General features: G+C 35.4%; 2 protein-coding genes across 4 annotated transcripts; one reads left to right on the top strand and one right to left on the bottom strand.

The window, feature by feature from the left end:
* Positions 1-437: 437 nt before the first annotated feature.
* Positions 438-2,273, bottom strand: LOC100368023 (mitochondrial import inner membrane translocase subunit Tim29-like). The gene is made up of 2 exons (XM_002732911.3): positions 2,131-2,273; positions 438-1,141 (listed from the first exon to the last, which is right to left on the bottom strand). Exons 1-2 carry the CDS (start codon positions 2,267-2,269, stop codon positions 651-653), a joined length of 630 nt encoding a protein of 209 aa, XP_002732957.1. The 5' UTR covers positions 2,270-2,273; the 3' UTR covers positions 438-650.
* Positions 2,274-2,463: 190 nt separating this feature from the next.
* LOC100367868 (calcium homeostasis endoplasmic reticulum protein-like) lies at positions 2,464-18,067 on the top strand. 3 transcript variants are annotated; one of them, XM_085503449.1, is made up of 17 exons: positions 2,464-2,577; positions 4,538-4,708; positions 5,232-5,584; positions 5,790-5,927; positions 7,553-7,704; positions 8,620-8,731; positions 9,329-9,418; positions 9,902-10,061; positions 10,627-10,728; positions 11,147-11,275; positions 14,040-14,353; positions 15,246-15,379; positions 15,675-15,836; positions 16,092-16,238; positions 16,475-16,557; positions 16,834-17,025; positions 17,385-18,067. In XM_085503449.1, exons 1-17 carry the CDS (start codon positions 2,550-2,552, stop codon positions 17,399-17,401), a joined length of 2,484 nt encoding a protein of 827 aa, XP_085359575.1. In that variant the 5' UTR covers positions 2,464-2,549; the 3' UTR covers positions 17,402-18,067. The 3 variants fall into 3 exon arrangements, with proteins under 3 accessions (XP_085359575.1, XP_085359574.1, XP_085359576.1); XM_085503448.1 differs by having other exon boundaries at positions 11,147-11,341; XM_085503450.1 differs by lacking the exon at positions 10,627-10,728 and having other exon boundaries at positions 11,147-11,341.
* The last annotated feature ends 207 nt before the right edge of the window (positions 18,068-18,274 follow it).

The following is an 18,274-nucleotide window of genomic DNA, read 5'->3' as shown; positions in this document are numbered from 1 at the left end:
CATGTCTGCATATTATCCCAAGGTACTTGTGTACTAAATTGAATCAAGGTCTGCTAAAAAAAAATGAGATTTTGTTTACACAAACAGACATATCAAACTTGTCACCTCCTTTATGCGTTTCACACAAACATGATGGAGATTAAAAAACACCTGCATGTATCGTCATCCACTTGAATGGTTCCGCATTCTTTCATCTCACTCTTACATAGACAGACAGACATATCAAAAATGGCCGTTATTCGGCCATCTTGAATCAGACCGTGAAACAAATTGATGTGCACATGTATAATATTATGTAGGGGATTAGTGAAGTTTGAATGTACTGGTAATCAGTCCAGGCATGTCTAAGATACAGGTCTGAACGCACGCACAGAGGACGATCCATAAAACCCCGTTTTTGGACTGCGTCTGAGCGGAGACTAACAAAATACAAGGTATAAATTATCTCAGGTAGTTTTTAATTTTCTATGAACAGTCTTTTAAATAGATCAAATTCTGGAATAGTATCAAACAAATGGTTTGCTGATAATATTTCATATCGAGGTACCAGTAAGGAAACCTTGCTGTAAACTACAACAACAATGAAAAAACAAATTGTATCTATTAAATAGTTTCTTAGTAACGACATGGTCAGTGTACAAACAACGACATCACTTGGATTCATCTTGAAATTCATTTGGATTGACATCATAATCAACCATTTTCTCATTCAAGTAATACCACCATCCAAGAAAGCCAATGTCCACAATTCTTTCTTCAAAGCCCTTCCACCGTGGTTGTAAATATTTACATCTAGCATCGTACAACGCACACTCTTTAGTGTAGTTGTCTCGCCACATTATTGAGAAAAAGACAAGATTCCATCTTCGAAGAATTCCTTCATTGCCCCATTTTATAATATTTTGCATGTGTTGGTCCGCTTCAGGATTTCTTGTCATGTTACTGACGAGCAAAAGATCATTAGTTGCATCAACAACCTGAGAGTTGAAGGATTCTTCATCCGGGTTTTTGTAGAATGCATAGCCCAAGAAAATTGCACTGGAGATATAGAATGTGGCTTTGAATGGACGTTCCTTACAATCTGTGACGGTGTCTACAGCAACAGCTTTATAATCACTTAGAAGCATTTTTGTGTACTTCACTATAGAAAAACAAAGTAAACAAACCATTAGTATACATAAGTTGCAACAGGTCCAATGTGATCTATTATTTTATTTGTTTATTTATTTATTTACTGCTGTGTGCATATTGATCTGCATGTATGTTGAGGGCATGCAGATGCCACACAAGTCAAGCCATGCCAATTATTTATTTATTATCGAGTTGGTTATTTATTTTATTTATCAAGTTGGTTTTGTGTCAACTTTCAATTTTGCATATCCATTGCAAAGGTCTTTAGGGAGGGGGTGTCAATGAATCCAGAATTGGTTTTGTGTGATAATTGGTCTAGCATTATCAAATAGCATTAACAGGAAGTCCACGACCAGGGTGACAGTGTGGCTTATGGGTAGGAAAGCAAAATTGACACTGATCATTTTGAGTTTTGACGAAAGATTTTTACGATTGAGATGAACTAAAACATCCCTTCTAGGGGTGTATTGTTAATAGGTAGAGTGCTTTTTAAAAAAAAATAACATTTCTTTTTTGTAAAACCACTGAACAAAAATGTTAATGTGGCAATCAAAAGTAGTATAGCCCTACCAAGTGGACGGTGGACTGTGAAATCATGGTGAAATCAAGATTGATGTTTTTGAATGACAATGACAGTTTCACTGCTGGGTTAATGGATTATATTTATCATACATGTATTAAAACAAAAGTGTCAGTAGTACACTCATACTTGTGGTTTGTGTGGAATCTGCTTGCCTTCAGAATGTAAACATATGTAAATTTTGTCAAATCAATGCTGTATTTATTTATGCACCTAACCTTCAAATTGCACCCATACATACATGAGAATTTTGTCGTGATCTCGTACACTTGGTAGACCCATTGAGAAAATCAAAACATATGACAAAGTAATATTCTGCACACACACAGACCATGCACAGACATCTCAGAACACGTGCAAGCTTAGGAGGGGGGTAAATGTATAAAGAAAACAAATACAGATCGGGCCATTTTACTTACCAGAGCGTTCCCAAAACCTTCCTATGACACCTGTTTTGAGTCTTTCAGTAAATTTAACGGAGGGTTGACCTACTGCCTTCGCTTTTCTTGATTTTGACAACCCACTGAAAACGCTCATTTTTCTTATGAGCGCGGCCATCTTTGTATTTGCGCCCTCATCGTCAAATGTGCCACTTGTCAAAACAAGATTATTCCACTATATAGTCAACATTCAACGAAAAATGTCAGATTTAATGAATATCGCCATTCTATCTTTTTTCTGATCATGTAACACTGCTTTTTTAAACTCACCATAGTATGACATTTCCATTTGAAAAATAGTACGTTTTAGCGCCCTCTGGAGATAAAAATGGGAAAGAAATACGCCGCCATTAGCATCTAGTGTATGGTCCGAAAAAGGATAACCAATTTTCTTAAAAATGGAAGGTCTTCCAACGGTTCCGGAAGGTATACGCTATTAATTATTGTTATATTAGAACATTTTGTTTTACGTTGTTTTATGTCCATCGTTCACACAATGAGTCATCGGCTCTCTATCAGACTTTTCTAGTAAACACTGTCAATTGTTTTTCAAGTTGCCTTGTAGTGATTCTGATATCTTGTATTCACGTGTGTTGCGATGTGTTTTGTTGTAGTTATGTCATGAAATTACATAGGTATAATGACATCTCCCCTATTTACACTCGTGTTTGTGTTGTTCATATCCAAATCTCAATACATTTTGCTGAAGGGTTTCTCTTCCCACTAGTTTAGCAGTTTACCTCTGCAGCCAGTAGGGCACTTTTCCCAAATCTGGAAAATTCATCAGATCGAGAAACAAATGTAGGTCTTGCTTGATCAGAAATAATTCAATACGGAGAAACACCCAAGAATGTGCAATTTTAGCCTGCTTACTTTTCTATTTTGTGTGTCCTCTCATATTTTTTTATTTTATTAGTCTTGAAATGTTGCCTTTATTTTCCTCATTAAGAGGCAGTGGTCGTGGCAAAGCGCAGCACATGTTTAAATTTCCTGTAAACAAACAATGTATTTTACATGTGTTGTGTATGTCGCTACAAGTCCCATATCGAACACGTGCTGCACAACCATGTAAATTTATTGTAACGTCCCATCTATTGTATGGAAAATTAGCATATTCAGATTTGCAGCATGCCATATTATAAAAAAAGCCTATCAACAGTCATATTCTGACTGCAGAGGAATATTGCAACAGCAATTTTAAGACTATTATGAGAGGACCCACAGACGCCATTTTTCCAATTTATCTTGGCTTTCAGCAGACAATGTATACACCAGGCTAGCGCAATTCATAGGGACTACATATTTAGGGCAGTCCAACAGTAAAATTTACTTTTATTTTGACAGCGGTTTACCAAATCATGTTTTTTTTTATACAGGAATAAAAAGGGTAAAAGTCTTGTTACTGGGGAAAACATTTTTTACACCTAGAAAATTTGTTAAGCACTATTTGGGAGACTGTCACTTATTTGGAGATAATCTCCAATTTGGGAAAAAGTGCATTTGCTGGTAGTGGAGTCCTATTTTTATGATCATGATATTACGTTGGACTGTATTAAAGAATCGAAAACATTTTTAGCAAAGTATCTATGTGTGATGACTTAATTCAGGTGAATCATGCAAGATAACTGGTAATTTAAAAGATAACCGAAAAACAGAATAATATTACTGTGACAGTGTGTGTTGATTTCTACATTCTAATCATTTAAACAATTGTTGACTGATTATTATTTTTTTTTTAGCGCTATAGTTTTATACCAGTGTTTTTGGAAATATGTTTATATTTTCTTGAATTCTTAGAAATTTTTGCTCCTTGCGTTGATAAATATTTTGCAAAACAGTGGCTTATGGATACATAGGAGTCATGAAAGCCTTGTGTGGTATACATGAATTATATACCTAAATAGTCATTAATTCAAATGGCAGTTTTTACTTTGTATGAGCTTGTGCAATAAAATCTCGGATTTAGTGGTGTAACGCACCATCTGTAGATAATCTTTAGATCATGGCAAGATTAGAACATTTTGACCAACCACAAATGGTGTACCTTTAAGCAGTCTGATCTACACGCTAGAGAACTTTGAATAGAGGTGATTTCAATGAGAGCTGATTTCAAATAAAAAAAGTTTTGTTTATGAATATTTATAGGCATATACATGTACATGGGTTTCTTGATTTTGGTGTAAAAACAAGAGTTTTTCTGAAAAATTTGAACTACAGTAAATAGAGTGCAATGAATTCAAATTCCAATGGTTACTAGATGAAAAATGACAACTTTATAAAGACATCTTGTGCTTGTGTAATTCTGTTGAAAGTTTTCTTTGTTCCAGAATTTTTCTTGTCAGTAGAAAAGTCATTCACAATTATTACTACTGGTATATCATTTCAGATCATGAACAGAGAAACATCATTGACAAGTTGGCGCAGTTTGTAGCACGAAATGGACCGGAATTTGAACAGATGACCAAAAACAAACAGAAGGATAACCCTAAGTTCAAATTCCTCTTTGGTGGTGAACACTTCAACTATTACAATTATAAAGTGTCTACTGAACAACAGAGTGAGTAGAATTGGGATGTTTTGTAATATACTGTAGTATTCTGTGATGTTTTGGGGACTACTTTATTTCTTGTGTGCTATGTTTCATTGGATCACCTGTATGTATTATGTAGAAATTAGTGTGGTTGGTTGAGCTCAAAATAGCGGAATATACAATTTAAGTTAATTGTGAATTGGATAGGGACCCTGGCCTCTACTCTACTATTTCAGATAAACAAAGTGTATTAGTCTGTATTCTGACGAAGTTCAAAAACAGGAACTAAAACAAGGACATTTGTGTGTATGTCTCCACCAGTATCTCAAACATGTCTAGACTGATGATATTAGAACTTCACACATTTTGTGCTAAAAATTCATCAAAATAAAGGATTTCTGCCATTCTGGAACTGAATCTCAGTCCATGCTTGTTTTCAAATTTGTCAAGTTGTCACTGATCATATTACAGTTGTGATTTGAATCACAATATTGTATGTTGCAGTGAATCAGTTTTGACTAATGATCTTGTATCACATTTTGATTTTTAGTTTTAAGACAACAGAAACAGAAGATGGAACAACAGCAGCAAAGGATACAGGAAGTCATAACACAACAGTCAATCCAAGCTGCTCCATGGCAACCACATGTACATCAACAACACCAACAACAACAACAGCATCAGCAGCATCAACAACAGCAACAACAGCAACAACAGCATCAACAGCATCAACAACAGCAACGTCAGCAGCAGCAGCAGCAACAACAACAACAACAGCAGCAACGTCAACAACAGCAGCAACAACAACAGCAGCAGCAGCAGCAACAACAAATTCAAGAACAGATTCAACAGAGTCAAAGCAACTTGGTTAAACAACAACAGCAGCTCTTGAAGCAACAACAGGTAAGATAACATTGAATAGCTGCTGTTTTACACATAGCTGCTTGGCAGTCAATGTTCCCATATAGAGTTTTGTAAGCGTTTTACAAGTGTTTGCATCTGTGTATGGAGATGTAATGGGCATGATCATAGTTCAACTTTAGCAATGGTGAAAACTATTCTCGATAATATTTTCAGTTTTATTTGTTTGTTTTTATTTGTTTACAAGGAACAAATTGAGACATCGATATTCCAAGCAAAGAATGATAAAATTCAATCTATGGCTGAAGAACTGGAAATAGATTTTGTAGATTTTGATAAAAAATTACAACCAATCATTGACACATGTACTAAAGATGCTATATCGGTAAGTTTTGTTAAATACAAATATTTCTTACAATGTGATCTGACATGGCTGATTTCAAAATGGCCACTATATGATTCGACATGGCTGATTTCAAAATGGCCGCCATATGATTTGACATGGCTGATTTCAAAATGGCTGTCATATGATTCGACATGGCTGATTTCAAGATGGCAGCCATATGATTCAACGTGGCTGATTTCAAGATGGCCACCATATGTTCCGACATGGCTGATTTCAAAATGGCTGCCATATGATTTGACATGGCTGATTTAAAAAATATTATTATCCTCCAGAAAGCTTGATTTCAAAATGGCCGCCATATGATTTGACATGGCTGATTTCAAAATGGCTGCCATATGATTCAACATGGCTGATTTCAAAATGGCTGCCATATGATTCGACATGGCTGATTTCAAGATGGCAGTCATATGTTCCCCCATGGCTGATTTAAAAATTATTATTATCCTCCAGAAAGCTTGATTTCAAAATGGCCGCCATATGATTTGACATGGCTGATTTCAAAATGGCTGTCATATGATTCAACGTGGCTGATTTCAAGATGGCCACCATATGTTCCGACATGGCTGATTTCAAAATGGCTGCCATATGATTCGACATGGCTGATTTCAAAATGGCTGCCATATGATTCGACATGGGTGATTTCAAAATGGCTGCCATATGATTCGACATGGCTGATTTCGAGATGGCAGTCATATGTTGCGACATGGCTGATTTAAAAATTATTATTTTCCAGAAAGCTTGATTTCAAAATGGCCGCCATATGATTTGACATGGCTGATTTCAAAATGGCTGCCATATGATTCGACATGGCTGATTTCAAAATGGCTGCCATATGATTCGACATGGCTGATTTCAAAATGGCTGCCATATGATTCGACATCGCTGATTTCAAAATAGATGCCATATGATTCAACGTGGCTGATTTCAAGATGGCAGTCATATGTTTCGACATGGCTGATTTAAAAATTATTATCTTCCAGAAAGCTTGATTTCAAAATGGGCGCCATATGATTTGACATGGCTGATTTCAAAATGGCTGCCATATGATTCGACATGGCTGATTTCAAAATGGCTGCCAAATGATTCGACATGGCTGATTTCAAGATGGCTGCCATATGTTCCGACATGGCTGATTTAAAAATTATTATCCTCCAGAAAGCTTGATTTCAAAATGGCCGCCATATGATTTGACATGGCTGATTTCAAAATGGCTGCCATATGGTTTGACATGGCTGATTTCAAAATGGCTGCCATATGATTCGACATGGCTGATTTCAAAATGGCTGCCATATGATTCGACATGGCTGATTTCAAGATGGCTGCCATATGTTCCAACATGGCTGATTTCAAAATTATTATCCTCCAGAAAGCTTGTCTTGTCTGTGACAATCACAAATATGCCTCAGAATATTTAAATTTCCAATTAAATAATTTTTAAACTCCATTAACACCAGTTATAAAATAATATTTTCAAGAATTGCCGAGCTTTGCTTGAATTCAGTTGCATGAAAAGTGCAATTCCAGAAGGATACTCTGTTTTTTTGCTTTGTTCTTCATAGTGACCAAATAAGATTCTTTATAATCTTCACTCCTCTCTATCTTAGGCTGGAAAACAATGGATCTTTAATACTGCTAAGAGCAGTAAACATTGTGATGTAATATCAGAATACATGTTACAGAAAGTAACAGTGAAAGGAGCACCTTTTGAGATGAAGCTACACCTGATATACCTGATTAATGATCTATTACACCATTGGTAAGTATTTTGCTGGATTACATGATTTCACTTTCTCACAAATACAATACATGGTTTAGAATAGGAAAGTCGGGGGATATTTTGGGGTCCAGTAAAAATTGCCAGTTTACCATCACCAATGTTTCACTGTATATAATTAGTCCCCGTTCGGATGAAGTCCGAAAACGGGGACTTATAATTCGATTCAAAATGGCCAACTGGCAGCCATCTTGTTTTTTGAAAATGTTGTATTTTGGACATGCTTTGTCAGTTGTCATTCAAACTTGGTACATAGATTATACATGTTAGGATACATGTCAATGACGATTTATTTCGCAATTGGATCAAAGATGGTCGACTGGCAGGCATCTTGTTTTTGTTTTTTTATGCGGTATCTTGGATGTGCTCTGTCAGTTTTCATTCAAATTTGGCACATACAAGTTAGGATGCATGTCCATGACAATTTGTTTCAAAATCTGGTCAAGGATCGCCAATTGACAGCCATCTGACTTTTTGGCCTTATTACTATATTTCCACAATTTATGTACCATATTCATTCGTATTTGGCACATACCGGTACATCATACATATCAGTTTGTTTCATAATCAGATCAAAGATGGCTGAATAACGGCTGTTTTTATTTTGGCCATATTACTATGACACGAAACACGTGTTTTGATGTAAATAAACAATCTGTTGTATACGCCACTTGAAACTCAAGTTTCAAGGACACGCTCGCGACAACCCCTCCGCTTTAATATGACGAGCACAAAGAGAACTTAACAGGGACTGTGTCATTTTCAATGACTTGTTGATATTATTTCTGCATAGTAAACTACATGATATTAACTAAGAGGCATATGTGCACAATTGTCTCATACAAGGGGAATATTAGTTTTACATTCCTGCATATGAAGTACTTGTGTTTTCTACAGTCACAGGAAACAAGCCAATGATTTATTGAAGTCCTTGGAGAAGATAGCAGTACCAATTTTCTGCAGTACTCACATTGGTGTAGACGATGAAAAGCAAAGTAAATTAATAAAGGTATCTATATTTTTAAATATTCAAAATTAATCCTTTTATAACCCACAGATGTAGTAAGAATGTCACACATGTATTATTTGAGTTTTTCAATCTGTTCTTTCCCATTTGTCGCACATTTGTTCGTTAATACAGTTTGTAAGAACAATATTTGTATGTACATTTAGCTGTTACAATTCAAATATCTAGTCATTATTTCCAATATAAATCATATTGCCTTGTTCTAATGTTTAATTAACATGTAGTGCTACCTAACATACCAGTAGTGCCAGTATGGGAGTGGCCACTCATTAACAGAGTTGTTTGGGCAAGAGATGTATATGCTCTGTCTTTAAAGTTTTAAATGCATACCATGTGACATTGAAAGGACCATTATAATGACTATATACTGTAATCTGGAACCTCCATTGAAATCTCAAATAATTCAGTCTTTGCAAACATCACCCCTGGGCAACTTTTTTTATAGATGAGATATCGTCTCCAATTTGCAAGGTTATGGCTGTTAACCAGGTGCAATCCAACTACAATGTTCCAAAATTTTGGTTACTTAATTTATTGTAAAAATTGTATTTTTAGCTATTATTGATGTTTTAATTTCAGTTGTTGACACTATGGGAGAACAATAAATACTTCAATGCTGCAGTAATTGACCAACTAAAGAATCCAGTCATGTCCATGGCACAATACCAAGTAAGTAGTCAATTACATACATTGTCTGTGACAGACTGTCCATCCATGACATGAAATGAACTATCATACTTGTTTGACTCAGCGCCCATGCTTGACTACAATTTTAAGATTACTGGCAGTTGTAACAATAGTTTTCAAGTTTTAGATCAATACAGAAATTATTGATTGTAGCATAATAGATGCTGCACAGACTCATGGTTGGTATAGTTAAATTCAAATTTGATCTGCAGTTGTACAAACGAAAAGTGGTTGACCCTACAAAAGCTGAGATTCCTTCATCAACGGATGCGACTTTGGGAGAACCTTAAAAGTCTACAGGTGTGTTGGGCTGAGCTACATTGATGCTAGGGTGAAAGGAAGATTACACATGAATATTATTTTTGTGACAATATGTACAATACCATCATCACTGGCATTTTTACACATTTGAACGTCTTGAGAGTCAAACACTAAAAAGTGTAATATGCATGTTATTTTTTTCAGGCTAGTCTCATCACAGATCATGGCCCCATAGTTCAACAGGTACAAGGCAGTATCCAAACACAGTATCAACAACTACAGAAAACACATAATGACTTTGTAAGTCATCTTGTGAGGCAACCTCAGCCACCTGCTCAACAACCAATGCCTCCTGGTACAGCAGGTCAGTGTAATCATGTGTACAGACATTGTGATTGTAACTAAAAATTAATTGCATTACTAAAATGAATGAATTATCACATTAAATGAGCAAATTATCACATTAAATGAGTAAATTATCACATTAAATGAGTAAATTATCACACTGCCTGCCGAAAGCTTCCACAAACATACCAAACTCAATTGGGAAAAGGCAGTAGGCAATGTGATAACCTAGAATGTGAGAGTCATGAATTACTCAAAACATAAGCATATAGCAATTATATTTGGACCTAGATTATAGTGGAGCATTTTTAATTAAATTTTTTTGTCAAATTTGTGTCAGATTAGTATCTTTGCTCACTTGCTACATGTCGGGATCAAAGTTTTTTAGAAAAATGATGTATGTTTATTTTGTAAAATGTGAAAGTTTTTTGTTTTTTTTTGTTATTTACAATCGCTGATCAAGCAAAGCTATCCATGTTACGGATTAACTCATCCTCCATTTTCTTTGGTGCTTGCATCAGATACATTTCACTGCTTGTAATGATTGGTATCCTGCTTAAATCTGTCTTGGGTTTCTCTAATAGGTTTTGTTCCTCTTGGCATTCCTGGTGTGCATGGTGGAGTACCTCCTGTGGGTGATCCGCAACCACCCCCTCCTTCGGTAAATCTACCAGCATCTTTGTCAGGTATAGCCATAGTATATATGTATTAATCAAATGAGCTGAGAGTATCATATTTGGGTAACACTTTTACTGGAGTAGTTTCCTTTGAGTGGCTGAAATTCTTCCTATTATTAGTATGCAACATGTCTTATTTAGATTTTTGTTTCACAACGTTACTGTTATCAGTAATCGTTGACAGTATAGAGTGAGGCGGGCTTTTGGCACATTAAAGTAAATTACCAATTGACTTCACCAATTAAAGTGTTTCCCAGATAAGTAGCACCATGCTCCTAATTTAATTAGATCATTTCAGCTGCCATCTGTTTTATTTCCTTTGTATTTCTTTGCCTTTCATGCATAATTTTCATAAGGTTCTAATGCTGTTTGCATGGTTCTATTTTTGTTTGAAACGAATATAGCCTCTCAATGCTTTTTTTTCTAGTTCCAATACCAACGGCCCAACCATTTGGACCACCACAACAGCCTACAGCAGCCCCTCCACATGCTGCTGCTACAGTGCCTCCACCGGGTGGTGCAGGTCAACAGTTTGGTCAGCAACAATTTTCTCAAGGTCAGGGCCTACAAGATAGATCATTTAATGCAGCAACACCGCCACCACTACATTCACAAAGATATGGTATGTTTATATGTGCAATGCTTTGCTTTAACCTCGGTTCTTTTTTGCCTTTTTTGTTAAATTTAATTATTTATGTTTTGTATTTCCATGTGTCATGTATTAACTGTATGTGTTATGTTTTATTGTCTGTCCATGTGCTATGTTGTATTATCTGTCCATGTGTTATGTGTTATGTTGTGTTATCTGTCCATGTGTTATGTTTTATTGTCTGTTCATGTGTTATGTTGTATTGTCTGTCATGTGGTATGTTATATTGTCTGTTCATGTGTTATGTTGTATTGTCTGTCCATGTGTTATGTTTTATTGTCTGTCCATGTGTTATGTTTTGTCTGTTCATGTGTTATATTGTATTGTCTGTTCATGTGTTATGTTATATTGTCTGTTCATGTGTTATGTTATATTGTACATTGGTACATTTTGCTACAACATTGTCGTTGTTTATCTTTGCTATATTTGGTATGCTTTATTCATGTTATTTTGCACACACGATACAAGGCTTATTTTCCTTGCATGCATGCATTTAAAGTAATATTTTCATTAAAAACATGACGTTGACGTTGCTTTGAATTAAAATGTAACTATTCTTAGCTCTGCTGACATCAAAGATGACAGAGCAGAGCTGTTCATATACATGATTGTTCATTGTCTGTCAACAATTCTGATTTCAACTTCTTGAAAACTACCAGCTCAATTGCTTTGATATTTGGTATGTAGGTACCTTGGTTAGACTTCTGTCAGATTTGTTAATTTTGCAAAGATATCTTCAGTTTCCTATTTTTTGTGAATATTTTATTTTATTTTATTTTATTTTTGGTAAAACAAAATTTCCAACTACTTCTTGAAAACTACTAGCCCAATTGCCTTGATACTTGGTATCCTTAGATAGATTTCTATCGGATTTCGCATTTGTTCATTTCATAACAATATTAAAAATCTTTTCATTTTTAACAAATATGTTTGTCATTTTGGCAAAAAATGCTTTTTTTAACTTCTTTTTGAAAACTACTAACTCAATTACAGGTACTTTGATACTTGATATGTAGGTAGCCGGGGTGGATTTCTGTCAGATTTGTACATTTCGCGATGATATCTTCAATTCTCTAAAAAGTTATTATTGACTTTCTCAAATACGCTACTCCATTTTGCTTTAGTACTTGATATATGTGTACCTTGGATGGAGCTCTATTAGATTAGTCCTTCTATGATATTAGAGGTGCACTAACAAATCTGTTGAAACACCGGAGCTATTATGACTTTTAGGTCACTTATTTCATGCCTTCAATTTCATGCAAATCCAGGTTCAGTGAAGCATGTATTGACCAGTGTACTGTAAAATGACTAATTTTCACTGGGTTTAAATTTCACTGATTTGCCATTTCAGTCATATTCAGTGGGTTTCAAATTCACGGTTTTGTCATTTATATAATGTATTCTATGCTAAATTTTACATATTCACTGGGTTTTAATTTAGCGCATTTTCCAGTCAGCGAAATAAGCTAAATTAAAACCCAATGAATAATTACCCCTTTACAGTAACTTATACATACTGTCATCAAAAAAGCATCGAAAATGTTGTTTCCAAAATATGGGCATTTGTGTGCTTGCACAAGGGTATATATTTTTTTAAACATCAAGAAAATAATCGCAATGCTCAATGCTCAACATAAATGCCTATATTTGGTGAGTTGTATGTGAAGGATAACCAATGCGTGGAATATCATATTTATTAAACAAGTGTAGTAATTTTAATATGAACATATGAAAATTACTACATAAGTTTTTCAGCTGTTTCGCTAAAAGAAACTATGATTAGAATTGTAATGTGTGTTTGTGCTGCCTACGCACCTTTTAATTAATATTAATATAATTGTACCATTCCTTCCCCCATTACTAATCCCATGCTTCGCAAACATTTCTGTTCAGTCATGGGATATTCAACCTTTATTTAAATAAACTTAATTAAAACGCAATTCTGCATTGTAATTGAGTTCAATTAAACTCCAATTAAAACGCAACCATATCTATATCGCAAATATATTAAAAGTTAATCCAATGTGTGTTGTAACAACAACGGTAAGACGTGTATATATATGTGTGTGTGTGTGTGTGTGTGTGTGTGTGTGTATGTGTGTATGGGTGTGTGTGTGTGTGTGTGTGTGTGTGTGTGTGTGTGTGTGTGTGTGTGTGTGTGTGTGTGTGCGTGTGTGTGTGTATGGTAATGGTCCTCAATAATATGCATAACTATATTTTTAAATGCTGTATTTGCTCTATTAGAAGCACATGTGTTCAAATGTAAATGACACAGGCAAGTTTATGGTCAAAATAAGACTTGTTTTGCATGCATTGAATACACTTTTTGCTTAATGTGTATTGGAAATTTGCTTCTAATATTAAATACAGTAAATACAGTATTCCTTATTTGTACTTGAATATCTTCAGCACACAGAAGTTCTTTCTCAAATTTCTTTGATCATTGAGACTTGTGACATGACAACAAAATGGACCACTTTATGCTGAATAGCGCCCTCATTGGTGATTCTTTGCAAGATCCTTTCTTGTGCTTATACAAATGTACAAGTTTTACAACTTTGAGTTGTGATACTGTTCAGTTTCTTGTGCCTCGATTTGAGCCAGTCATAAAACTGCTATGACTAAAATTTGTCTAATTTTTTTTCTCTTGTGTGTTTCTTGATTTCAGGTGTACCACAGCAGTCTCAGCCCCCATCATTCCCCCCTCCCCCACCTAACATAGTCCATGACTACAACCACGGCAGAAACATTCCTGACTTTAGTAAACCACCGCCAGGTTTTCCACCACCGGGTGCCATAATTCCACCACACGGAGGACCCGTAGGACCTGCACCAGCACCATTACCAGTTATACCAGTACCAGTACCAGTTGCTGCTCCACCCCCTCCACAGCCTATTCAGTTGGATCCTAATGACCCGTCCTTATTACCCAAAATGCCTTATTTTGATTTACCTGCTGGATTGATGGCTCCACTAGTTAAGGTATGATGATGATGATGATGATGAGTTTTCTATGTAATGCTTTTATTAAAGTAATATTTTTAGCTCCGCTGTCGACTTTGTCGAGCGGAGCTTATCATATGAGTGATTGTCCGGCGGCGCCCAGCGGTCGACGTACGTCGTCTGTGTCAATGTTTTACTTTTTCGACTTCTTCTTGAAAACTACAAGCCTGAATGCTTTGATACTTGGTGTATATGTACCTTGGGTAGACCTCTCTTAGATTTGTTCATTTCATGATCATATCTTCAATTCTCTAATTTTGGTGAATATTTTTGTTATTTTTGGTAAAAAGTGATATTTTCGACTTCTTGCTAAAAACCGCAAGTTCAATTGCTTTGATATTACATATATAGGTACTACATGTGGACCACTCTCAAATTTGTTCATTTCATGATGATATCTTTAATTTTCTAATTTTGATGAATATTTTTGTCATTTTTTGTAAAAAGTGATATTTTCAACTTCTTGTTAAAAACCACAATCATTTATGGTGAAAAATGATATTGTTCATTTTCTAATGATATCTTCTATTCTTCAATTGAAATGTGCATTGCTAACAGCAGAGCTATCTCAGCCGAGAGGCTGCTTGTTTTAAAACGTGAATAATGTTTACAACTGATACTATATACGTGCTCCGCTGTTAGTGGTTTTTAAAAGTCCCCTCATGGTCTAAATTTCAAAACCTTTTAACAGCTATATTATTTTCAAACAAAAGTTTCATGTAACATCTTGTTCATTTTTAGTCTCGTTCGGGACTTTTTATTAACAAATGTTAACTCTTTTGCTTTTATACTTGGTATATGTTTCTAATAAAAAAATTACGTCTATTTTGTCCAAAATTGTAATATTTACTGTGCTGTCTCTATTCTATAGTTGGAGGACACAGACTATGAAGCACTTGATCCAGACGATATCAGACTACCACCCCCTCAACCACCAACTGAAAGATTGCTAGCAGCTGTAGAAGCCTTCTATGCTCCACCCTCTCATGATAGACCCAGAAATGGGTGAGTAAGAAATCTCTGTTCTCACAATAAACTTGGAATAAACAAGTTTGCCATTCTACACTATGGAAATATGCTTGATAATATGTTTTAGCACACGGGTATGGTGCACATTATTTATAGTTGTCGCGCTAAGCGTAAAATATTCGTAGCTGATATGTACCAGTAAACATCACAATATTCATGATGAACGTCATCATTTTATGTGTATTCAAACAGAACATGGAAAAAAACTAAACTAACTCATAATATTATGGATGGTAATTAAATCGCCATAAATTGTTAATTATTTTTTCAGTGATGGTTGGGAACACAATGGTCTGTATGAGTTCTTCAGGGCAAAACAAAAGTACGCCAACTTGAGGAAAGAACGAAAAGAATCCAGAAGTAGACATCGACGAGTACGGTCCAGGTCACGATCACGCTCAAGATCACGGTCACCACCCAGAAGACGACGCAGGTATGGTGAATAAAAAAAAATGGTGATATCTTAAAGTGTAAACGATGCCTAGGAAATCAAAATCCATAGAGGCAATCATCTTGTAATTTCTTTTATAATTTCAACCTGTTCAAGACATTTTTTAGAAATTTTGACACCCCACAACACCCCACTCCCACCCTTCAAGATATTTATTCTATGTTTCTCCTGAAATTGATAGTACAAATGTAGTTTTCTACTGCGTTATCTTCACACATTGACTTCTTTTTCTCTTAGATCACTTTCAAGGTCAAGATCAAGATCTGAGTCACCTCCTTACCAACGGACTTCAAAATCTCGATCTCGATCACGATCCCGATCTCGATCCAAGTCTCCCAAACCAAAGAAGAGGAAGTCTCGTAGCAGGACTCCACCTGGTTATTAGTAAGTGCTTAAGGTGTACTAGAGAATAATAGGGCTCCACATTCCAAGGGACTTAGATGAGATTCCTCACACAAGTATGGGGATTTGTTGTCGCATATGAGGTGTGCACGACTGCCAAGCTATTATTTGAAAACATTTCACAAAACTGTTTATTTGTTATCACATAGTCCCACAGAATGTGGTGTGATTCAGTTGATCCTGTTATAGATGTAATATTATCTTTTGTTTTTTTGCAGTCAACAGCCATTTTATACAACAATAGCAGATGTCAGTAAAATTGACCAAAGCAATAAAGGTCATCAGTTGCTCACCAAAATGGGTCAGTATTATAGATATTATTTTATTTTAGCTCGTTTTTTGCCTCTCCTACATTCCATTCATTCATATTATTTTCATCCTGCCATCCCTCGCATCCTCAGCCTTTACTTCCTTTCTCTCTACCTACATGCAGTTTAATTGTGATTATTAATTTGTCAAGTCAATGTAAAAGTATATTTGCCTGGCAGGATAATTGCTGCAAGCCAATGACCTGTTGGGTTAATAAATTACCAACCTTATTAACCAGCTAGAGCACTACTTGATGGTCTGCTTGCAGGTTGGGGTGGTCAAGGGTTGGGAGCCAGTGAGCAAGGTATAGTGGATCCTATCAAAGGGGGCGATGTAAGAGCAAGGGGTGACCAGTACAAAGGTGTAGGCATCGATATCAATGATCCGTTTGAAAGCTTCAGACGAAGTAAAAGTTACTCATTTATTGCCAGAATGAAAGCGAGAGATGAAGCCAGAGAGGGTAAGTGAAAAATAATTTGCTTTTAGTCCCAGTTTGAACAAAGTTCGAAACAGGGGACTTATAATTCGGTCTCAGTCTGTCCGTCCATCTGTCCATCCGGAGTCATATTTCAGAACCCTGTCGACCAAATCTGTTCATTCTTTGCATGTGCTTAGTACTGATTCAATCCAAGATGACTGACTGGCAGTCATTTTGTTTTCTTCTCTGCTACAATTTGATAGCTTTCCAGAACCCAAAAGAGACCCAGAAATGTTAAAGCTACAGTTAGATTGTACATCATAATTTGATATTGGTAATTTTGATTTTATTCAAAATGATTTGAAAAAATCTTTTAACACATTGTTTATTATTTTTTACAGTCAAGAAAGGTGAATAAAGGACCACAGAATCCATATGTACAATTACCTCATTCAAGTTCATTATTCTGCTATAAAAATCATTTTGTTTTGTGGATGAGTTTGTCTTTAAAAACCATTTCCTGAATTGCTCAATTCCTTGATGTTCTACCAAGCTTCAGTGGCAGTCAACTATGCTTTCAAGAAAATATTGTACATTTTGAGCCCTGAACCTGCTTCATTTAATGTACCTTAAGGAGAAATCAAACTGTGAGGGCAGTATTCTGTTTATACCAACCCTTCTGTCATGTTTTGTTGCATAAACCAGTGTCAACTAATATGTGATCCATGTCAGGAAACCAATGAAATCTTGTGAAATGCATACTTTGCATTGTGTCCAAATTTAGGTTTCACTTGCAATGGTTTTTATAGAGAGCTAGCTAAGGCACTCAAGTCTGAGATAACAATTGATTATCTACAAAAGATGTAATCTTCTGAGTTATCTATCTACTAATCAATACATTAGAAATGTTGATATCTGGTCAATCCAACAGACTTTTACTGAAACATCGTGTATATTTAATAACTGGACAAATTATTATACCATGTCAGGTGATGACTTAATGTGGTACACAGCTTTTCTTACTTGAACACTCCTCTGTATTCATCGGTATTTTATGATAAAGAGTAGTATTTCATATATAAAATTGTTTTCATGTCTTTTATGAAAATGGGAATCACTGAATTTCAGTTTCATGCTTCTCAAATAATACTTACAAATACACATAAAATAATATAACTTGAATTGTATGAAAGTTCCTAACTTTATTAACTTAAGAGAAATCAAAAATTAGCAAATCACTTGGCCCTGATTTAGTGAGTAAAGTGATTTACTCCAATATTAGTATGCATAC

Source organism: Saccoglossus kowalevskii, chromosome 9 (assembly GCF_978046115.1).
Source record: "Saccoglossus kowalevskii chromosome 9, keSacKowa6.1, whole genome shotgun sequence".
NCBI classification, from domain to species: Eukaryota; Metazoa; Hemichordata; class Enteropneusta; family Harrimaniidae; genus Saccoglossus; species Saccoglossus kowalevskii.
Note: the sequence above shows the minus strand (reverse complement) of the source record. Positions and strands in the feature narration are given on the sequence as shown.